General features: G+C 45.9%; 1 protein-coding gene across 3 annotated transcripts; it reads right to left on the bottom strand.

Annotated features, from left to right (window-relative positions):
- Positions 1–93: 93 nt before the first annotated feature.
- IP6K2 (inositol hexakisphosphate kinase 2) lies at positions 94–21,059 on the bottom strand. 3 transcript variants are annotated; one of them, XM_037128468.2, is made up of 8 exons: positions 20,951–21,026; positions 17,474–17,616; positions 9,668–9,999; positions 7,855–7,923; positions 7,514–7,736; positions 6,484–6,659; positions 1,308–1,483; positions 94–865 (listed from the first exon to the last, which is right to left on the bottom strand). In XM_037128468.2, exons 3-8 carry the CDS (start codon positions 9,867–9,869, stop codon positions 365–367), a joined length of 1,347 nt encoding a protein of 448 aa, XP_036984363.2. In that variant the 5' UTR covers positions 9,870–9,999; positions 17,474–17,616; positions 20,951–21,026; the 3' UTR covers positions 94–364. The 3 variants fall into 3 exon arrangements, with proteins under 3 accessions (XP_036984363.2, XP_036984362.2, XP_036984364.2); XM_037128467.2 differs by lacking the exon at positions 17,474–17,616 and having other exon boundaries at positions 20,951–21,059; XM_037128469.2 differs by lacking the exons at positions 7,855–7,923; positions 17,474–17,616 and having other exon boundaries at positions 20,951–21,059.
- Between the last annotated feature and the right edge of the window lie 2,844 nt (positions 21,060–23,903).

Below are 23,903 nucleotides of genomic sequence, written 5' to 3' on the forward strand. Positions count from 1 at the left end.
CCACGCCATGGAGTGGAGACAGTGGCAAGGAGGCTTGAGGGTTGGGAAGGGAGCAGGCTGCTTGCCTCATGCAAGAACGACAGCAGCACTGTGTACAATTAACAAAAGGATTTGTATTAGAACATTTACACTCAGGGGAAGAAAGAGGTATCTGCATCATCAAATGTGGAATGTTGAAGAAAACAGTTAAAATAAATAAAGACTCCAAGCGTGGCTGGGGCTGGCCCAGGCTGGGACTCAGAGGCCTCTGAACATCAGCTCCAGGCTGCAGAGGCCACGCTGCCTGGCCATACTGGCCACCTCCCCGACACAGCACAGCTGTACCTGGGACACAGAGAGTCAAATGCTGTTGTAGCCAGCAAGCTCACTCCCCACTTTCCTCATTTATCTCTGTGACAATGTCTATCAGGCTCTGGAGCCCGAAGATATAGCCAGCATCCTGGCCCTCGTGTACTACACTGTCCTCGCCATACAGCCTGCAGGTGGTGTGTGCAAAGTCGATCATGCGCACGTCCACTGAGCTGGCACCGATGGGCTTGAAGGCATAGGCACCAGCAGACTCGTCAGCTGACTCCTCTGACAGGTCCTCCAAGTCCTCAGCATCTGAGTCCAGGGCCACCTCAGGCCGCTCCTTGCCATCATAGATGATTAGCAGGGAGCTTGAGTAGAAGCGGTAAGACTCCTGTCGCTCCAAGACAGCCTTGAGCTCAGCCAGCTTCTTAAGCACAGGGCCCAGAAGCTCACGGCGCAGGTACCGCCCATTGTGGAAGAACTGGTAGAGTGCCTCCTTAAAGCCCTGCACAGACAGCTTCCGTCCGTGGTACTTGTTCATGAACATGAGCTGCCCACTGCCTGCCTGGTATACCTGTGGGAGAAAGACCAGCAAGTCAGATGCTGACCGCCACCTCAAAGCCCAGACCCTGGGGGGTGGTTTGCAATAATGGCAGCCCTGGATCAGATCCTTTGACTTGCTGAGTCAGGAGACACTACCCTCTCTGATCAATACTCAGGATCCCACCCTCTGATTTGGGTTTCCCCAGCCACTGTTGAGCATATAGTTGGTGGAGAGGACCTAACTGTCTTGCCTTTCTCTCTCTCCTGTGTCTGGACCCTGGACACTGGCCTGGACTCAGCCAGGCCAGCCCCAAAGGGGAATCACCGAGGCCTGTGTAGTATCTTTTCAAACCAGAGGGCTCGATTTAGTAAACTCTGGTATCTTTTTGAGAAAAGAGGACTGTACCAGGGAGGGGGGAGTTGCAGCTACTAGATGACCTATATGGCCCACACCACACCAGCTGTCCTCTCACCTGCATGCCACACACACGCACACCGATGACTGCAGATGTGCTCTGCTGGCATTTTCGGATCTGATTGGCTGCCTTCTCCTCTGAAGCATCGTCACCATGCTGGCGTGTACCCATCTTGAGGTCCAGGACACAAGGCATCTCATACCGGGAGGTCAGGTTCTCCAATAAGATAAATTCTGAGTGGTTAAGGAAAACCCCCCTCTAAAAGAGGAAGTGCTGCTGCATGGGTCCTTGGCACTCCCAGGGTATAATGCCTGTACACAGTACCCAGTGAAACCCAAGACCAAAGAGGGTCCCATCAGTCCTGCCATCTTCCACAAGGAGCCCAAGGCTGACTACAGGCTAAAAGGCATCTTCAATTCTTGTCAGGGAACTTGCCTGAGAACAGCCTGGGTCTGGACTCAACACAGGCCTTAAATATGAACTAGAGCCCTGGCTGAGCCCTGGTTAGAGCTTGTCCCAATACATAAAGCTGCAGGTTTGATCCCCTATCAGAGCACATAAAAGAATCAACAAATGGCTCTGGCTGGTGTAGCTCAGTGAATTGAGAGCGGGCCTGCGAACCAGACAATCATGGTTCGATTCCCAGTCAGGGCACATGCCTGGGTTGCAGGCTGGTTCCCTGCAGGCCAATTCCCAGCAGGGGACACACGAAAGGCAACCATACATTGATGTTTCTCTCCCTCTCTCCTTCCCTTCCCCTCTAAAGATAAAAAAATAAAATTATTTAAAAATTAAAAAACATTAAAAAATCTTAAAAAAAAAAGAATCAACAAATGAACTCTGAGTTAAGTCAAACAACAAAGCAAGTCTTTAAAAATAAATTAAAAAAAATTTTTAAATGAACTGGAGACATCAGTTATGAACTCATCAGGAGTCTCTCTTTAAAATAAGTGTTACTTCCCAGCCACACGTACTGTAAAGGTCTCGAAACGGTGACCAGATGTTGGAGCACCCCTAGCTCTGGACCCGTACAGAGCAGGGATTGTTGAACTGTGGCCCCTGCTAATTGTATATATAACCTGTAAGCTAAGAATGGCTCTTACAATTTTAAGAGTTCGGAAAATATATATAAAATACGTTGTGGCACGTGAAAATGAAATTCAAATCTCAGTGACCATAAATAGTTTTATTGGAGTACAGTCATACTCGTTTATCTATGACTGCTTTCACGCTACAATGCCAAAGTGTGGCTTGCAAAGCCTAAAATGTCTATCTGGCCCTTTACGGAAAAGGTTTATAGCCCCTGCCTTAAGAGGAATAACTAACTAAATTCACACCTGGAACAGGAAACCTACACGACCCTGGACATCTTTCCGTACCAGAAAGTAAAAGACAGACATCTATCACAGACTGTTGCGATCACACAGGAGCTTATTTAAAAAGTCTCCCACCGTGTGCCCCTAGTCAGGGTGGCACACGAGAGCTGTTTCTCTCTCACAGTAATCTCTCTCTTCTGCTGCTTCTCTAAAAATCTATGTAACATACCCATGGGTGAGAATAAAAGCACAAACCCTGGCCAGGTGGTTCAACTGATTGGAACACTGTCCCATACACCAAAGGGCTGCGGGTTCAATCTCCAGTCTGGGCACATACCTAGGTTGGGGTTCAAGATCTGTAGAGGAGGCAACCAATTGATGTTTTTCTCTCATTAACATTTCTCTCTTTTTCCTTTCCTCTCTAAAATGAATAAAAACATACCCTTGAGTAGAGTTTTTTTTTAAGCCTTGCTTTGGGTGGTGTGGCTCAGTGAACTGAGCATGGGCCTGCAAACTGAGAGGAAGCTGGGTTGATCCCCAGTCAGGGCCATGCCTGCGTTGCAGACCAGGTGCCCAGATGGGAGGGAACAAAAGGTAACCTATCTGCGTATCTCTCGTACACTGAAGTTTCTCTTCTTCCCTCCCTCCCTTTCTCTCTCTCTAAAATAAGTATAAAATTTTATAAATAAATAAATAAACAAACAAATAAATAAATAAAAGATCTTCCACTGGCCGAACATGAGACAATTTGAGCATCAATAAAGATAAATGCAATGTCAAATATGTTTAAATTCACAGATTTGTAATGAAGCTAAAAAAAAAAAACCCCTAGTGGTCACCCTAGCAGGGTAGCTCAGTTAGGGTATCCTGATATGCCAAGGTTGCAGGTTCAATCCCCAGGTAGGGCATATACAAGAATCAACCAAAGAATGCATCAATCGGTGGAACAACAAGGCAATGTATCCCTCTCAAAACAAAAAACAAAAAGTGACCCTCACTGGTCACCTATGGAGGATGTTAAGAAACATACCCATTATTCCAAATACGTACCTAGTAAATAAAGTTTAACCTGCCTTTCCTCCCTAAATAAACTTTACCTCAGGATAAGCACGTAGCTGATGAGGAAAAGTTTGTTTTGAATATATATTCAAGAAATTATTCATGCTCTGTGATGCCATGTTGCCTTAGGACACTGAGCCTCTCCAGACCTTTCTCACTGATGTCATCTGAGTAAGCGGTAGTGAGATAGTTGCCCCAGAATGATATCAGGGGCCTTGAAGCCAGAATATGTTGGATTTGATCCCTAAGCCCAAAAGTTTGCCACTGTGGCAAGATTTTGGGACATGCACAGTAAGTTTCCAACATGGCGGAACGCCTCATGCTCCTCCATACAAAGCACCGATTGAGTGCCTTCTTCACAAGCTTAGACTCCTCCCTCCTCAAACACTACAGTACCGCTAACACCTGGGGGCAGCACCATTGTGCCCAGAACCCATCCATGCTGTTCCAGGAATGCCTGAATGGTGTAGTATGTTGTCACTTGTGCCCTCCTTGCTCAGAGACTCAATAACAAACACATATTACCCAACCCATTGTTGGGAATCTATCCATCAATAAGCAGGACCTGCGTCATAGTTAACAGATCACTCTCCATGGGCAGGCTGTTGAAGAATAACCAGTGTCTTGAAATGTTTCTGGATTTGCAGACTATTCACTGTTACTCTGTCATTTGATCCAATGACACCAATCAAAAGGTCAGAGCAGCCCTGGCCTGTATAGCTCAGTAGATTGAGCATGGGCCTGTGAAGCAAAGGGTTGCCAGTTCCATTCCTAGTCAGGACACTTGTCTGAGTTGCAGGCCAGGTCCCCAGTAGGGGACACATGAGAGGCAACCACACATTGATGTTTCTCTTCCACTTTTTCCTTCCCTTCCCCTCTGTCTAAAAGTACATAAATTATATATATATATATTAAAGGTCAGAACAATACCAAATAACTGAGGACAATTCCAGAGATGTAAACTTGGGGTGGGGGGGGTCTTCCCTTTGAGATTTGTTCCGTAAGGAGTTTTTGTTTCATTTTTCCCACTAATGGGGGCAATGAGGTGAGATTCTCTTGTAACACCGAGACAAAGTTCTCATGCAGACCACTGAATAGGAAGCATAAGAACACGAGGCTTGCAATGAGCAGGTGAAATGCTGAATAATGCTCTGGATCAAACATCGACTTAGTAGCCCTCTCGATGTCCTCTTGCTCAGCAACATCAGGAACAGCTCATCCACAGCAGTCGGACACTGTCTAAACTTTCCACGTGAACTTAGAAACTAGTTCCCCTTCAGTAACTACTGGATGGGGTCACTGGATGATAAGTTGCCATGTTTACCAATTACTGTGTATGAAAAGTTTTTCTTTATAGTAGGATTCTAGCTAATGAGCAAAGGAATCACAAAATAAGAAAATCAGTTAATGAAAAAAAAGATAGATCTAAGGCAATGACAACTCGAAAGAGAAAGACAACTAAACGCTGTTTCCTGTTGGTCATGAACAATCCCATCTCTGAGAGGCTCTTGTCCCCACCCCCCAAAATTTAACCCCAATCTGATTGAGCCTGTAGATCAAATAGTCAACTTAATGGAAACAGGAGACAGAGCAACCTGTAAAAGACACTACAGAAATGTAATCAGTAAAATCCACAAAGTGGGAAACTCTAGAAGACCCAGTTTCTTTGACAAGAAGTTTCCAAGAAGGTAAAAAAAAAAAAAAGGGTATTTAAAAAGACGTAAAATACTTCAACTAAATGGAACATATGAGTCACAGTCATTCAAAGACACTATCAATAAAAATATATACTCCCTTCAGTAACTCAGCTGGTAGAGTGGAGGACTGTAGGTGAATAAAAACATATTTCTAAGACAATTAGGAAAATGTGGACAGAAACTAACGATTTCATAGTAAGGAATTACTGTCCACTTTTAAGGAGTAGTAATAGTGTTAATGTTTTAAAATATCCTTATCTTTTAGAGAGGCATGCTAAGTGTACAGAGGTGAAACACTGTACACGAGACTGGCCTCCGAAACAGTTCGGTGGCAGGGCGCAGGGTGTGCAGAGACGGTCATGACACAGGCTGACTGTGTCGTGGGTTAGGTGCTGAATCTGGGAGACTGGCATTTAAAGATTCAACCCAGTCCATTTTTAACAGGTTTAAATTTTTCCTTAATAAAATGTTAAAAATAAATAAAACAGCCCTGCCTAGTGTGGCTCAGTGGACTGAGTGCCAGACTGTGAATCAAAGGGTCACTGGTTCCATTCCCTGTCAGGGCACATGCCTGGGTTGTGGGCTGGGTCCCCAGCTGGGGGGTGCGGGAGAGGCAACTGATAGATGTATCTTTCACACATCAATGTTTCTCTCCCTTTCTCTCTCCCTTCTCAGTAAGAATGAATAAAATTATAAATAAATCACACACAATTCTGAGGAACTTCCTTCCCCCATAAGATCGACAAAATTCTATAACATAGGCTAATGGGTAAAAAGGGGAGAACAAAGGACCCTTTGCTTTCTTCACTGACAGCCTGCTCAGTCCCCCCACCCTGGCGGGCCCTTGGCAGGTAAGCGCCCTTTGGGGACTTCCACAGGAGTCTGAAACGTGAACCTTCCCCTTGCACTCTAGGCTAAAAGACCCCTGATGCAGGCTGGCCCTTCACAAGCCACTCACCCCGAGACCTTCAACCCCCTGCCCCACCACCTGCATGCCCAGACTAGCCCCTGGCCCTGAGGAGAGTGATATGGGCCCACAGCTATCACACAGCAGTGTCCGGCGCAACCATGATGGAAAACTCCCAACCCTTCTCGCCAAGCTCCATGGGGCTCCTTTCCGTGCCTTCCCCAAGGCAAAGATGTCCTGTGAACAAAGGATACTGTACTGGTTCCGATGTTTTGCATTCTCCTTCATTCTCTGTAACTGTTGCTGGTGACACTTCATGCTCCAAGGGTTGTAGTGTTTAAGCTGGGAACTTACATTCCCCTTTTTCTCTACATTGTAGTATAAGACTTCAGATTTCTTTAGCCATTCAAATTCTTCTCCTAACTTATGGCTATAAAGAGATACAGAGCCAATAAATCACAGTATCTTATCAAAATTCAGGGCCAAAGAGGCACAAAGGAACTTTCTAGAGTGATAAAAAGTTTGATATCTTGATGTGGTGGTTTCACTGTACATGAAACACTTTAAACACTTCAAATGGGTATTATTTCATTGTATGCATATCATCGTATGTATATTATACCTCAAGAAAGTTAATTTTTTTAAAATTAAGAAGCCAGCTCCCTGTTTATCTAATACAAGGAGAACCTACAGTGCGAGAACAGCCTTTGCCTGCTGCCCAGCCCTACAGGGCAGCCTGCACCGCCCTCGTTTCTAGGCAGTAACTCCCTTGGCTTCTGGTACATCCAGGCTCCCTGCCTGGAGAAACCGGAATTCAAATTCCATGGTCTCAAGTCAGCCTACTTACCTCAGGTACATTATATATACATACTTCAATTTACATTTTTACAAGCTCTGTCAAGGTGTGGCATGTGGAAGGCCCAGCCTAGATGGACTCCTGAGTTTTGGGGATGCCCAGCAGACCATATTGCCTCCCCTGTCAGTGAGCAACCTGAACCAGATGGCTGTCTTGGTCACTGCTATATCCCCAGGATGCAGCATAGGGCCTGGCACAGAAGGAATGAGTGACTGAAATTCTTTTACAGCTGTCACTACAGCTGTTTACCCAAAAGGGTATAATTTAATGCAGGGTCAGTTGAAGAAAAGCTGGGCATGCCGTGAGGAAAACCGGCCACTGAGTGAAAAGGCCATTAAGTGAGTCCTTAGGTCTAGGACACTGAACTGTAGCTAAGATCCCCCGATACCTCCCTCCCAGAGTCAGGGTTCCCATCGGTTTATACCCACCTCTTCATCTTCTCTTCCTTCCGGTGCTGCCGCACCCAGTCCTTGGGGCTCTTTTCTGTTTCTAGGACATGATGTTTTTTGTTTGTCCACCTTAGGAGCTTACTTTTTGGTTCACAGTCTGAATTGTCTACACTGTCCAGAGTTCCATGGTCCCCTTTTAAGGGATATGCTATTAAACACAAGTTCCTATCTTCATCTTCTTCAAAGCGCGCGGATACCACACCTGGAAGGGGGGTGAGCAGCATAGAGGACGTTTAATTCCACAGAAGCAGAGAGAAATTTTAATTCCACATGTGTTATACATTACAGGATTGTAACAGTTGTGGGGGTTTTTTTCTTACCCTGTTCCTTAGTCTCTATGTTGCCAGAGGCCCCAAACTCATCTGCAAACCTAACAAATATCAAAACAGCTAGAAAAGATGACACCATACAAGACAAATGATTAGGGAGCAAACATGGCCCAGAGTCTTCCTCTCTGATGCACTCAACAAGGCAAGAGCCAAAGAATTACAAGACACATCTTTCATTATTGAAAATGTTTATTAATTTTTATGTAATTCTTCTAGTCCTAAGAGAGATGTAAAAACATTTGCTCTTTAATATCTTGTGGGAAATTTTATGCCCTAAACAGAAACACTGATGGCCTCAAGGCTTACTTTAAAGCAGAGCCTGACCACAGAGAATACAGGTTTCCCTGAGGGGTAAGAGGCATTCAAGTGTGAAGGGAGACTGGGCAAGCAAAACAAAATGAAAGAGCAAACAAAACAAACCACACAGCACAATAGACACCCTAGCAAAGGCTTCTTGCAGCACCACCTTTCTGGCAGGCGCCCCAAGCCTTTTTGTCCTTCTCAAGTGTTACTTTATTGGTCTCTTGAGGTCGCAAGTCACAAAAGAACAAAATAAACAAAGGCGAATAGGGTTGGGCTGGGAGCACCGACGCATGGTGGCCTTGAAAGCAGCTCTCTCCCCATTCAGTCTCTAGAACCTGCCATGTGTAATTTAGTCAGTCTTTGAGGAGGGGTTTGTCAAGTGGCAGCATTTCAGCTGGTGCCGACGAGCGCCTTACAACCGACTGGCTGAACACCTTTCCTCCCAGACCTGTCTGGCCCGGGATCAATTTGCTTGCTGCCCGCCTGCTGCAGGGGAATGCGTGCTCAGAGAGAGACGACACTTCTGAGGTGGTCCCCCGCTCTGGGCGCAGAGGAGCCGGGGTGGGAAATTCAGGGGACCACACTTCCCTGTGTCCATGGGAAAAAAACCAGGGAGAAAAAAGGGGCAGGGGCGGCCAGCTAACAAGGGGCCTTTGGCTTTGTCCTGGAAAAAACAACAGAGAAGGACCAAGTGAGGGCCCCCAACTCCCCACCCCCCATCCCCACCGCAACACACATGCATATTCAGAATACAGAGAGAGGCACCCAGTACATTCTGTCTTCAAAGAGTATGTTTCAACAGTCCCAGAAGAAATTCAAGAGTCTTTTGTATAACCAGGAAATGCAATTTTAAATTAATTTCCTTAATTGATTCTTTCTTGATTTACAAAGGAGTCCCACTTCCCCAGGAAAGACCACACCATGCTGGTGGCTGTGGATATCCCCCCAAAATGCATTACAAAAATGAAAGAGACACCATGTGTGAATAAAAGTTGTAACATAGCAATTTCAGGGACATTCGGTAACAGTAATGGGCTTCAGCTAATCAGCACAGGCCTCCCACTCCCGCATTCCATCTGACTCAACCCTGCTCCCAAGCCTACCTAATCACCGGGCTTCTGGTTTTCTGGAGGACAACAAGCAGGCAGCAAGTATTCTGGGTAAAATCCTCCCAAAGTCTTCCCCCGCTGTCCCCCATGGGGTCTATGGATTACTGTGACCAAGAGACACTTGAACATAAAACACAACTACACTTCCACCAAAAACCAAAAATAAACTCAAAACAATCCACAAAACAACAGAGAATTGAGCAATCTTACCAGGGCTTGAAAACTGAGGGTGTAAGGTGCTGGGCTCAGGGCCAAGAGGAGGAGGAGGAGGGAAAACACATAGTGAGTGGGAGGGGGTGAGGGCTCCAAGGATGGCTGCCTCTGAAGGTCACAATGCCTTGCATCGCCTGGCCTCACATCTCCTTGACTTGCACCAGGAGCTTGGGGCTCACCTTTATACTGAGGAGTGAATTTGCGCATCTCAGCCGGGAGAGTCTCGTAGAACTGGTGCTCCCTCGGGATCAGGGGCTTGCACAGAGTTGTCTCGTTGAAGTGGAGCACACAAGAATGCCCCCCAACCTGGTGGACGAAGGGCTCCAGCAGGACGCCCTTGGCTCGGGGCTCCACCTCCATTGCCCTGAAGGCTGGGCTCATCCTCCAAACACAGGCGGCAGGGAGAAGGAGGAGGTGGCAGGGTCCAGCGGCCAGCGAGTTCTCCGTCTGTCCTCCGTCCCTGCCTCGGTATGTTTGGCCTCCACTCCTCAGTCGTGCAGGTCAGGACGCTCTGCCAGAAACAAACAGTGACAGGAGTTGGAAGAGGCCTGGGAACCACCTTGTAGTGTAGCCCTCCTTCAGCAGCAAAACAGACTGAGCTCATGCGCAGGGCGCTGGCCTACTTCACCCACTCCAGCCCCGCCTCCACCTGCAGAAACAAAGAGCCAGAGCTCTTGAGGGGCGGGGCCGGACACAACAAACAGGGACTGGATCCAGATGCCTAAACAGCCCTTGCCTTAGACAGCCACTGAGATGCCGTCACAATTTCAAACCTAATATTTGGATTTTACCATTTCCTAATAAAATTGTTAAACTTAAGGTAACAGATGTCCAAGTCTCTTCATAAACTATATATTTTTAATAAACATTTTTAGAAAAGTGTTAGGTTCACAGCAAAATTAAGATTTCCCATATAACTCACCTGCTTCCCACATATGCCTAACCTCCCCCATTAGCGATGTCCCCCACCAGTACAGTGCATTTGCTACAAATGATGATGAGAAATCTACATGATCACGGTTTACATCAGAGTTTACTCTTGGTCATTATTATGTTTTTATGAAATGCATTTAAAGGGAAAACCTGCTTACACACCATCTAGTAAGATTTACTTTCCCCCACCCCGGGGTGAACAAAAACACCATCCCTGACCAAGGCCAAAGACATGCTTCATTAACCTTATTAGCAGTGGAGATTGGACCTAGCATTAATAATTAGCATCTGTATCTAAAATCAAATCGAGGCCAACTCCCTTTAAAAAGATACATAGCATTCTAGGTCATTGACTACTTTTATCATTTCTACCCTGATCTCCAAATCTGGGGCACACCTTTATTTTTTTTTAATTTTTAAAAAAGATTTCACTTATTTATGTTAGAGAGGGGAAGGGAGGGAGAAAGAGAGGTAGAGAAACATCATGTTTGGTTGCCTCCCACTGGGAACCTGGCTTGCAACCCAGGCATGTGCCCTGACTAGGAATCAACTGGCGACCCTCTGGTTCACAGGCTGGTGATCAATCCACTGAGCCACACCAGCCAGGGCTGGGACACACCTTTAGACCAAAGCTGCTCTCCTGGGGCATCACAGTTTTCTCCCACTCTGTGGTCTAGGGTCTTACACCTGACTTTGCACTCCCAAACACACTGGATCTCAGCAAAGCATGCCTATATACAGCTGTTAACTAGCTTGACCGGCCCTGAAACGGTTTTGTTTTCTGCCTATAATTTGTGGACTACACAGTCACTGCTAGCCCTACTTACAGGGCTTGGGCCACACTTCAGTATCTGTACAGTGTTTCTCACTGGGAATTCCTCTGGTTCCCAATATGCCACTTGAGATGGTGGTGGTGAAGATGGTCTGATGGAGATGTGCCCACTGATGGAGATGGCATGTAATAGGTTACGTGCCAGGTTCAATGCAGGAACATACTTCACTTAGTCCTCATGATGTTTTCTAAGAGGTAGACACTACTCTCTGTTGCAAACAATGAACCTGATTTGGGGAGGTGAAGAAACTCATCCAGAGCAAGAGACAATAATCCACAGCCCCCAAATGAATCTGTTGGATGCTCCCACACGGCTGTTGTTACAGGGTTCAGGGTCTCTGCCTTGGTGTGCACTCCCACACACTCGGGAAATCATTTAGTTTGTCCTATGAGAGTGCTTTCACCATATATTTATAAAATACATTCATCAACTACTTAACAACAAGGGTACGTTCTGAGAAATGCATCATTAGTTGGGTTTTTCATTGTATGAACCCCAGAGTGAACCTGCACAAACCCAGATGGTACAGCCTACTACACACCTAGGATATATGGTACAGCCTATTGCTCCTAGGCTACTAGCCTGTACAGCATGTTACTGTACAAAACAACATGAGATTAAATCAAGCACAAGAAAAAATGATGCAATCAAGAGGCACAGTAAACACAGGGTGTATGAGGCTGCTGACGACATACCACACATACTGTTTACAGCAAACCTCTGTGTGTTTTTTTAAAGAGAAATTCTTTTTTTTTAGATTTTATTTATTTATCTTTAGAGGGGAAGGGAAGGAGAGAAGGAGAGAAACATCAATATACAGTGTGTCCCCTCTTGTGTGTCCCCTGCTGGGAACTGGCCTGCAACCCAGGCATGTGCCCTGACTGGGAATCAAACCGTGGTTGTTTGGTTTGCAGGCCCGTGCTCAATCCACTGAGCTACACCAGCCAGGGCACCTTTGTTTTTTAGTAATTAGAAAGAATACACTCTGAAATAATAATAAAAAGTACAGTATAGTAAATACATAAACCAGTGCCCTGACTGGTATGGCTCAGTGGTTTGGGTGTTGTCCTGCAAACTGAAAGGTCACCAGTTCAATTCCTGATCAGGGCCTGGCCAGGGCACATGCCTGGGTTTCAGGCCAGGTCCCTGGTTGGGGGCTTTCAAGAGGCAACTGATTTATGTTTCTCTTGCACAATGTTTCTCTCGCACAATGTTTCTCTCCCTCTCCTTCTCCCTCCCTCTAAAAATAAATAAAATCTTTAAAATATAAACCAGTGACACAGTCATTTATCATCATTATCAAGTATTAGGCACTATACATAATTGTATATGTTACACTTTTATACAACTGGCAGTGCAGCAGGTTTGTTTATACCAGCACTGCCACAAACATGTGAGTAATGTGTTGTGCTACAACGTTAACATAGCTGCAACGTCACTAAGCGGTAGGAGTTTTTCAGCTCTATTATAATCTTATGGGACAGCCATGCTATAGCTGGTCCATTGTTGACTGAACCGAAATGCCATTATGTAGCACATGACTACAGCCTCTTTTAACAAGTTTAAACTGGTGTTAATTTCCTCCTTTCAGAGAGAACCAACTGTGGCCCCTACCTGGACTCAGGAATTAGAAATCAATAAGCTTCCCCATATGCAAAGAGCAGAAAACCAAAGGTCCTGGTTTCTTACCTGGCCCTACCTTCTCATCATCAGAGAAGCTCTCAGGAGGGCATGTGCTAAGAAGAGTCCCAAGAAACAACACAGGCAATCAGCTCTAGAAGAGTACATTCCGGCCATTCCAGACACTCTCCATAAGGTGGAGCTCTGAGATGCTTGGCCACACAAGTCCCTTCTCTATGCCTCCAGAGACTAGTTCACACTCATCTAACTGAAAAGACCTCATGAGTAGAAGCAATGCCAAAAGAAACCTACTGATTATGACCAATGGTCAGCCTTCCAGTACCCAAGCATGAACCAGGTACCATAATCATTAAATTCTGAAAGCACAAGATACTCCTCATGGGCCAGGCTTTAGAAACATAATCCAAATCTTTCATAAATGTGTAAAACTGCTTTTGCTATCTGATCAATGCTAACAATACAAATCCCATTCAGCTCTGTTCAAGATTCCTAAATGTATTCAATTAAAGAGAAAAATCTCTTTCCAGGCATCTCTTACCCATTTCCATCTCCAATAACAAATCTAAAACAAAAAATAGTCCTTCATGGCAGCTCTCTAGAGTATGGGTCATGGGTGTGCCTGGAGGCTGGAAGGCCTGCTTAGGGTCCCTACCTCCTCCTCCCAGGTCCCCACTGTGATCATTAGCTGCTGGGTATGATGTGGCATTTTGCTACACTCTCCTCAGCACCCAACTCTGGCAATCCACAGGGCACTGATCCCCGGAGAAGAATCATTATCTTGAGTAGAGAAGCAAGAAAAATAAGGCTCATTCGAATCTGAGCCAAGTCTGATGACAGAGGAAACTCACAACGTCAGGCAAAATTATCCTGTAGTGAAGTGGGGCCAGACTGTGGTCCCAGATCTGTGACTTAATTTACTTGGAGGAAGTCTCCAAATCCCTGGTTCCCTTTAAGTTTTATCATCTATTTTCTAGTCTGTAAAATAGAGAGGGGAGGCCTGGAGTAGATCTCTATTCTGTGAACTGTGTTAGCAAATTAATGTTTTAATCAAGAAGGAAAAACATGCCCTGGCTGTTGTAGCTCAGTGGCTTGAGCATGGGCCTGAGAACCACATGATCGCGGTTCAATTCCTAGTCAGGGCATGTGCCTGGGTTGCAGGCCAGTTCCCAGCAGGGGACTCAGGAGAAGCAACCATACACTGATATTTCTCTCCCTCTCTCCTTCCTTTCCCCTCTAGAGATAAATAAATAAAATTTAAAAAAAAAAAGAAGGAAAAACAATGAAAAGTAAGTCATGTAAGAACTAAAAAAAAAAAAGGAAAAACAAGTAACTATCAATGCACTGCACCTAATAAGGTGAGTTGTTTTGTAATTCTTTTATTTCAGTTATGTTCAATCTTTCAACACGAACATAAGTATGACTTCACTAGAATGTGTTTCTCACATTTGGGATTGCAGACCAAGAAGTAGGGCTTCTGTTCTCGGGCCCTCAGATCCTATCCCTTTAGGAAAATGAAGATTCTATCCCTTTAGGAAAACTTCCCCAAGAAACCTCAAAAGAAAAGCACCCAAAGCACCTGCTCTATTTCACCCCCTACTCTCTCTCTGTGTTCCATAGCGGTCTGAGAAGCAGGATCTCTTAATGGTTTTCAAACATTTGAAGTCTAAGCTCAGTTTCCCGAGAATTCTGGAGTAGTAATGGTTACTGTGAAGTCCATGAAATGAATGGACACTGTACCTAGGAAGGCAGGGAATACCATAAAATGCTGGCTTCAGATTTAGTGTCTATCTGAGCTTCCTATATTGCCTCACACATGTGTCCATGAAACTAGGAACAGTTAAGGAACACAGAGCAGGATTCATCCTGGGCTAGGACACAGCTTTCCCTCACAGCCCACACCCCTGAATTTATAATATTGGTTTAAGAATCTGCTGGAGACAATACCCAATATTCTTAACTTTTAAAATACTACAAATAAACCAGTCATGACTCATGAGAGCCTCTGGCTCACACATCTATAATTTAGTTAATGAGGCTACAAATGGGATCTGCTGGGGCTACTTACTCTGCCTGAAGACAAACCTCAAGTTTGGGCAGTCAGCGGGGACAGTGTGAAGCACACTAGCCTGATGGAAAAACAGCCCTCCTCACCCACACCTCTGCTATCTGAGCTCTCCCTGAGCCCCTGGGCCACGCCTGGCATCTGCACACATCCACACACACCACACAACTCCACCACAAGGGCCAGTCACTGGAGCTCTCAAACACTGCTGGGAGAAATACAAAAAGATACAACCACTTTGGAAAACAGTTTCGCAGTTTCTCATCTAGTTAAGCATATACTTATTATATAACCCAGCAATCATACTCATAGGTATTTACCTAAGAGAAATAAAAACAAATGTCTAAGCCCTGGCTGGTGTAGCTCAGTGGATAGAGCGCGGGCCTGCGAATCAAAGGATCGAGGTTTGATTCCCAGTCAGGGCACATGCCTGGGTTGCAGGCTGCCTCCCTGCAGGCCAGTTTCCAGCAGGGGACGCAGGAAGGCAACCATACATTGATGTTTCTCTCCCTCTCTCCTTCCCCTCTAAAGATAAATAAATAAATAAAATCTTTAAAAAAAGTCTACACAAAGACTTGTACACAATTGTTCATAGCAGTGCTATTCACAATAGCTAAAAGAAAAAACCCAAATATTCATCAAATAGGTGAACTAATAAACAAATTGCAGTGTATCTGTACAATGGAATGAACCATTCATGAAAAATAAAATATTCATATATGTAAACAAAGATCTGACACAAAAGCATTATGTTAAGTGGAAAAAGTCACAAAGAACACATTGCGTAATTCCATTTATATGAGAGTCTATAAAAAGCAAAACTATAGTAGTGGATAAGCAGTTGCCAGGGGACAGAACAGGATTGGTTGCAAAGGAGCCCAGGCAAGCTTTTAAGGCATAATAAATATATTCTATGCTGTTACTGGGACAGTGATTACATGAGTACATAATTTGTCAAAACTCATCAAATTATACCTTTAAAATTGATGAATCTTATTGTATACAAATTATACTCCAATAAAGGGGTTACATTTTATTTACACATTTTTGAATTTACAAAACTTTCATAACTACACACTATTTTTTAAATTTTTATTTATTTTTAGAGAGGGAAAGGGAGGAAGGGGGACATCAATGTGCAAGAGAAACATCAATCGGTTGCCTCTCACATGTACCACAAAACCTGGATTTGCCTCTACTAAGCAGTTATGTCATTACTCCCTTCTCTTCAGTTTTTTAAATGTTCCAAACCTCTTGAAATAGTCTCAAACTCAAAGCATGTTATCTTTTAATTAGGAGGACATTAGGGGGGAATAAAAGAATTTACTGAAAACTAAAATGGGAAAACCCAGATCTGCTTAGCTCTTGGAGACTTTAAACTCTTCCACAAAAATCACTGATCTTACCTACTATGTGTGCTTAGAGCTCCACTCCATGATGGAGACTTGGACACGGACCACATGTAAACAAGTGAAGATAACAACTCCAACACGCCCTGGTCCTAAGGTGTATACAAGGCGCCAGGAAGTTAGATAATAGCCTTCAATGATAATAGGACACAACCATGTCAAAGAGGAGAGCTGCCATTTAGGGAGAGAACCTAACTCTCACAACAGCCCTCTGGAGTACATACTATGATTATCTCCCTTACAGAAGGGTACACTGCAGCACTATGACGTCACCACATCACCTGGGCCTCATCACGAAAAACACAGGTACCTGAGATGAATGAGTCACTGCTAAGAATGCTGGACTCACGGTCCTACCCTCAAAGGAACTGCAGCCCGGCTGGCTGACCACCATGCCACAGCAGCAGGGCCGGTGAGACAAGACACTAAAGCCCTGCGTCTACCTAACACAGATACCTGCAGTCTTCAGGTCTGAGAGTAGAACTGCTTCATGAAAATCATAATAATGCAGATCTTTCCTCCAATGCTGAGAGACAAAGAAAACAGCAAATTCTGCACCAAAAATCTGAACAAGCTTTTCCTTACGGGAAACAGCAATCTCTTGGGTTGTCTCTTCTCTCTAGAACCACCAGTGTGACCACCACACTGCCCCATCTCTGCCTCATCAGACCAGATTTTTGGAATGACAGCCCAGAGGGCCCCAAGATAGTGGGGCCCAGGGAGAATACACTCTCAGGTAATCAGAAATACTTTCATCAGAGTTACAGTGCTAGAATTACAGTTTTAGCAATCTAAAAGCTTTTTCTAGCTTAAACTGTAGCACCACTCCCTTAAGGAAATCTAAATCAGTAACTCTAAGGTTTCACATGTCCTCTTTATAAGAATATCAAATTCCTTTAAATAAAAAGCTAATGTATTCCACACACACAAGAATTTGCAGTCCTCCTTTAAAAAGGGTAAATCTCCATCTTTAGTCTCTTTCTGGTTGGTGTAACATACAAATCCCACCTCCTGCAAGAAACCTACACAATAGGAACACACAGAAGTGACCCTCGCAGACTGCAAACTACGGGTTTCGAGGTCTCGATCTATGGGGTGCACTCCTACCTTGAGCCACAGTTCTCTCTTGTGTCAATAAGTAAAATCCCCTGAGCTTCAGGCAAGATTACATGCTCCTTGTCTGTGGTCAATACTGACCAATGCTCATCTCTCAGTCAGTTCCCAAACCAGATGACACATCAACTCACCCTCTGAAAAAAAGGATGACAAAAATGAGTCAGTCCTCATGTGCTGGCAGCCACAGAATCCAGGCAGCCCTGACCTGCCCAGGCTAGCCCCTGAGTGCGGCACCTGCCACTGGAGGGATAACAGTGTACCCTGCACTTGCCAGATCCTGTGTCCAGGGGACACAATTTCCTCTGGAATCTCACAACACTTCAAGCAGGTAAATTCCCCTCTAGAAAGTCTAAAAACATCCCAGGCTCATGGCACCAATCTGGCAGCTCTTATCACCCAACCATTCTGGAACTACAAGCCTGGCCCTCCACACCCAGCCAGGAGAAGAACCAAACTGGGGCAGAGGGGGAGGGGGTGGACAGGACAATGGGACTCCTGACACTGCGCAGGTCACAGCACTATGTCTATCACAGGGACCATTTGCCAAATTTCTTCATGAGTTCTGAGATTTCTTTCCAAAATAAAGTACACCAAAATACGGAAACATTCTTTGGGGAAATCAAGTTCAATTGTACTCATAGTTCTGAAGCAAATCACCTGGCTTCTGATAAGGACAGTGACTTCAGTCTATCAAGAGCACATTTGCAGACTGGAGGGAGGGCAAAAGGGGCATTTCCACTTTTGTCATCTACCATGCTATTCCCTTTCTTTGGCTCCATACAAGGAGCTTAAGGTATTTTCAAAGTAAAAACAGTTTTTAAGAGTGAGATGAGTTATTCCTGGGAGAAGGGGAGCCTTCTCCTTTCTATCCCAGCCCTCACCTGCCCCAGACCTGGCTACATGCATCAGTTTTAGGGGGCCTAGAGTTTCTCTCAGCTGCCAGCTGGCATCCCTGCAAGGCCCACTTGTCCAAATGCCCCAGGCCCCTGCATCCCGGGCTTACAGTCCTCCCCTGACACCCAATGCAGGTAAAGCATCCGTCATGTCCTCAAGCCCTGGAGAGGTGGTGGTGTGTCTGTCCCGTAAAGTCCAGGGTAAGTTCTACAAAGGGCAAGGGCTTGCGGAAGAGACTCTTGGGTCCTCATACTGAGATAAGGACAGAGAGCAAGAAAAACCCAAACCCTAAACAGAGGGTAAGAGACCAACTCAGCTCCTCTCCCCCAGAGGTACTCAACTCGGAAAACATGGAAGGATTATCTTCCACTGCCTATATGAAAACCTCTATTCATAATAGCAGAATTGAAAATGTTCAACAGCCCCAGTCCCCGTGGCTCAATTGGTTGGACATCGTCTCTCAAATTGAAAAGGTCACCAGTTTGATTCCCAGTCAAGGCACAGGCCTGGGTTGTAGGATTGGTCCCAGTCAGGGGTGTATGACAGACAACCAATCGATGTTTCTCTCCCTCTTTCTCTCTCCCTTCCCCTATCTCTATAAATAGATAAAATTAAGTTTTTAAAAATGTCATCACGTAAAAGTAATCATCTACTTATTTTCTACTATGTAAAAATATGTTCGATTTGTTTAAGGTGATTATCTCACTCAGTAAAACACTTAAAGGACATATTCTTCCCAAGTGCATCCTCTTTATGAGCTAAACAATGGAAAATTTTCACCTTAGCAAGCTGGCCTCAGGGAGGCTCAGGCTCAACGTAGTTGCCTAGGTACTAATAACAACTGTAGTGCATACAGAAAGCTCTGGTACCTTCTGCAAGGGAAACCAAGTTCGGTTTGTCAGCACTGTTCCTCTGCGCTGCTCCGCTGCTCTGACACAGGGCTGCTACAGGTATACACTGCACTCGCTTGCCACTTTCTTTTTTTAAAAAACTTTAAAGATTTTTATTTATTTATTTTTAGGGGAAGGGACGGAGAAAGGGTGAAAAACATCAATGTGCAGTTGACTCTCACACGTCCCCTACTGGGGACCTGGCCCACAACCCAGGCATGTGCCCTGACTGGGAATAGAACTGGTGACCCTTTGGTTCGCATGCAGCAGGTGCTCAACCCACTGAGCCACACCAGCCAGGGCTTGTCTGTCACGTTCAATGTCTTGAAACACAAAATAAGTCAATCACATCTGCTAAATTGATTTTTACAATTATATTGACTCTAGGCCTAGTTCTCATCCACTTGATTTCTAACAATTCCTGTGAATTCCACTCTAAAATCAAAGGGCAGGTAAACCAACTGGAGAACAGTTAACAGCTCAAATGATGTTTTTCTCCAAAGAAAAAGTTATTAAGCGATCGACTGGCCTATTATGTCAAATATGATACCCAGTTAAAACAATGCCACCTTGAAACCTTCTTTAAATACTTAACACCAGGTTACAGGATGCCATTATACAAATTCCCCAGCAACAACCTATGTAAATAAGCATCTTAGTTCACTTTAAATGTAACCCTGCTAAAAATGCAAGTACAGCAAATACTTTAAATACTAGAATTCTTCAAAATTACAGTAATCATGGTGCTTTATGAAATCTATCATAAAACTGTTTATCAACAACATTTCTGTTACCACTTTTCAAAAGTTTCAGTACTTTTTTCTTAAAACTATTCTTCCAGATGACTTTATGTTATTCTGTTCTAGGTACGTTTTCTACCAAAATGTTTATTTCAAGCAGTGACTATTTCTATTTCCCCTGGCGTTTAAGAGCACTAGATTTTACTAGCTTCTCTATTTTATTTTCACATTAGTGTTCATTTATCTGCCAGTGCCGCTTTCTTCATGAGACCGAATCGTAAAATGAAACAAATCACTGGCATGCAGACAACAAACATTGTGCAATCCTGTGTGACCGAAACGAAACCTCCCAGTGACCCATTTCAGGACTGTTTTGGATAATCAGGTTAGGCGAGCAGATTGCCCCGCCAGACGACACGACACCAGCTGACAGGCCCCAAGGCCGTTCAACACTCAAAATGGCTGCGCATCTGCCGGCCCCAGGTAGCAGTACCTGAGGCGCTGGTTGACCCCTCCACCCAAGGAAAACCCCCCTCAATAACCCGGGAGATCGGGGACGCGCATGTCCTGGGGAGACCGCTCAATGGCCCGGGAGAGCTTGCTCCCCCAAAGACCCGAGGCGACTCCCCCAATGACCTAGGCAGGTCCTGAACCCCGCGAAGACCCGGGACACCGCCTCCCTCCCACGACCAGGGAAGATACTGCCCCTCAAAACCAGGGTAGATCTACTCTTCCAATAACATGAAGACACAGTCTCGCAAATGACCCGCGGAAAGACGGCCCCACAAAGATCCTGGGACTGTCCCAGCCACCCCCACCCACACCATAATAACAAGAGCCCCTCCCCGAGCGACCAGTGACCTCGCTCCAGAAAAGCCGGGAGAAAGCGTCCCTCAAAACTCCCATAGCGACGAAGCCAGAAGCGCGGAAAAAGCGGGCGTTACCTGCGGCCACAACCCTGGCCTGCGGTGCTTCTGTCCTATTGTTTCTCTCCCATCAAGATGGCGGCGGCCTCGCCGAGCCCCGCCCCCCACACCTCGCTCCCGACGAGTTTCGCTATTGGCTCGCACTGGGAGGCCTACTGGCGGATTGGGTAATCCCAAAAGCGCTGTTGCTAAGGTGCCAGGATTCTCTGCGGCATCTTCCGGGAGGGGAGGGGCAGGGTGGGGCACGGGGCGGAGCCTTGTCTACCTCCCCTTGGGAGGATGGCCAAAGAGGTCAGGGAGGGGGCGGGGATGGCTAAGTGGACAGATGGGCTTCGGGCAGATGGGTGCAATGCGGGATACCTGGGGGATGGATGGATCAGCCAGCCGTACCATTTTCCCGGAGTCTAAAGGGTTTCCCAGGATGTGGGACTTTTAGTACTAACAATGAAATAGCATCGGGAAGTTGGTCACCCTGCTAGGCGGATGAACGGATCCGGATGGACGGAAAGATGGACAAAGGGTGGCTGTAGACGGTGGACAAAGAAATATATATGTATATATGTGATGCACAGACGATTGGATGTAGGTGGGTGGACAAATGACTAAATCTAGAGGGATGGACAAAGTAATGTCTGTAGAGTTTTCTGTAACTGGTGGATGACTCAGTGTCAACCCAGGTCCCACCAAGCTCCACATTGGCAGGTTCATTTGTCCTGGGTCCTGTGTTGGCCAGTGGGGCTTCCACCTGAGTGAATGTCAGTCAGTGTAGCTGGGGAAGGCAAGGGAGAAGGTCCGTGCTACTGTGAACGGGAAGAGCTTCCTACCTGATCTCTCTTTCTCTAAAGGAGGCCCTTGTTCATTGCAGCCCTGTGTGGTGGGGGTTTTCAGAGGTGTGGGTTCAAGCATACACTAGTTCATTCAACAAATATTTATTGAGCATGTATGCTCTTAGCTGGAAATACAGCAGTGAACAAAAAGTTAAAAAAAAAAAAGTGGCCCCTTTGGGGGCAGAGAGGAAAGACACTTCCTGTAACCAGCTGACCTCTCCTCTCCTGGAAACACCTTCCCTGAGTGACTTTCAGGGCCCCATGCCCTCCTGGTTTTCCTCTGACCTCACTGCTTCTCCTCTTCACCTCTTCTCTGTCTACACTCTATTCTTCATAATCTCATCCAGGTTCATGGCTTAAAATTCTGCCTACAGGTTGATCACTCCCAAAGGTGTACGTCCAGTTCAGACTCTTGCCTGAGTGCTAGATTTGATGTCTAGCTGTCAATGACGCATCTGCACTTTGACTTCCATTTAGCATCTCAAACTCAATTTGTGCCACCCTGGCTCAGATTCGTCCCCCAAGCCCACTCTACCCTATCTCCCCCAGCTCAAGTGATAGCAGCTCAATCCTGCCTGCTGCTCAGGCTGAGTGCCGCAAATTACCTTCTGACCACTTTCTTTCCCACTTTCCAGATAGTCCTGTTGCTTCCTTTGCATCATCTCCCCAGAATGAGAATGACAGCAGGCCCCTGGCCTCCATCCAGTCCAAGTCACCACCACCTCACCCCAGGGCAATGTCACAGCCACCTCCCAGTCTCTTTGCTGCTGCCTTTGCCATCTTCATTCTGTTCTCCACATATCAACCTATAAATGCCTAAGTCAGAACCCCTCGTTCCCAGCTCAGAACCCTGCAGTAGCACCTCCCCAGAGAAAAGTCAGAGGTGGCAGGGCCCCATGATTCCTCGTTACCTCTCTGCCAGCACCCCCTCTGTGTGCCTCCAGCCCCACTGCCCAACCTCCCAAACCTTGTCACCTTTTATACCCTGTTCACTTTCCCAGCTCAGGGACTGGGCTCTAGTTGTTCCCTGTAGGTAGAATGCACTTTCGATGGATTTCCACAGGACTGCACCCCTATGCCTGCAGAGCCCCTCATTTCAAACTGCAACCTGCACCTTTCAGCACCACATGTATTTGAGATCACCTTTAGCCCCTTATTCTGCTCTACTTTTTGTTTATAATGATATTTATTATCCTTATATAGCATTGCCTGACTTCCTCCACTAGGATACGAGCTCTGTGAGGTGCAAATCCCACTGCATTTTTCGGGAATGTATCCTGAGCACCTCAAACACCAAGTAAGTTCCTGTTGACTGACCGAATAAAAATAAAGCCATGTGGTGTTAACTGACAACTATTATGGAAAAAGTTAAAATGGGGCAGAAGGAGGCTGGAGCACGGCAAGGGTACCCCAGATCTAGGCTAGCCCTGGGTCAGGCCCAAAAGGCCCTCCACAACCAGCGGGAATGCCAGGAAACCCAGCTGAGCTCCCGCTGCCGTTCCCCATGGGTGGCTTCAGGACCAGCAGCAGGTGCTGTAAACACAGAATAAAAGCCCAAAAGGCCCCAGTCATTCAGACCTCGCAGACAGGCACTGCCTCGCTTCCTCTGCCCAGGCAATCTCCCATTCCAGCACCCTCTGTGTGGGTAGGGGCTGCACAGGGCAGGGTCTCCCCTGGGCAGCCCTAGCGTTAATTCACGTTTCCATTTGTTCCATAAGTGCTCTTCAAGGGCTGACCCGGCTTAGACACCTGGTACATGGCAAGAATGGATTCAACATGTGAGCTAAATGGTCCGGGATATTTATTGCTGTATCATGTGCTGTGGTGAAACAATGACTCCATCCAAAAGGACATAGTTGGAGACATTTTGGTTACCTTCCTACTGTTTGGGTTAGCGTGTTGTGTGACACATTATCTAAATCTAGTGGCTTAAAACAGTAACATGTATTTTGCACACAGCTCTGTCTTTGGGCAGGGCTCCATGGAGACTGCTCTTCTCTGCTGCATCCATCCGAAGAACTTGAATGCTGGGGCTGGAGTTCTCTGAAGTCTCCTCACTTAAGTCAGGCAACTGGGCGCTGGCTGTCAGATGGGGCTTTAGCTGGGGCCGAACACCCACATCTGGTCACTTCATGTGCCCTTAC

This window comes from Artibeus jamaicensis, unplaced genomic scaffold (genome assembly GCF_021234435.1).
Source record: "Artibeus jamaicensis isolate MK-2021 breed Jamaican fruit bat unplaced genomic scaffold, CSHL_Jam_final contig_519, whole genome shotgun sequence".
NCBI lineage: Eukaryota > Metazoa > Chordata > Mammalia > Chiroptera > Phyllostomidae > Artibeus > Artibeus jamaicensis.

Coding starts and splice junctions, on each gene's coding strand:
- IP6K2 (XM_037128467.2), bottom strand. CDS start 9,869: ATGAGCCCAGCCTTCAGGGCAATGGAGGTGGAGCCCCGAGCCAAGGGC. Junction 7,737..7,854: donor CATAGAGACTAAGGAACAGG/GTAAGAAAAAAA, acceptor CCCCCCTTCCAG/GTGTGGTATCCGCGCGCTTT. Junction 866..1,307: donor TGCGTGTGTGTGGCATGCAG/GTGAGAGGACAG, acceptor TTTCTCCCACAG/GTATACCAGGCAGGCAGTGG.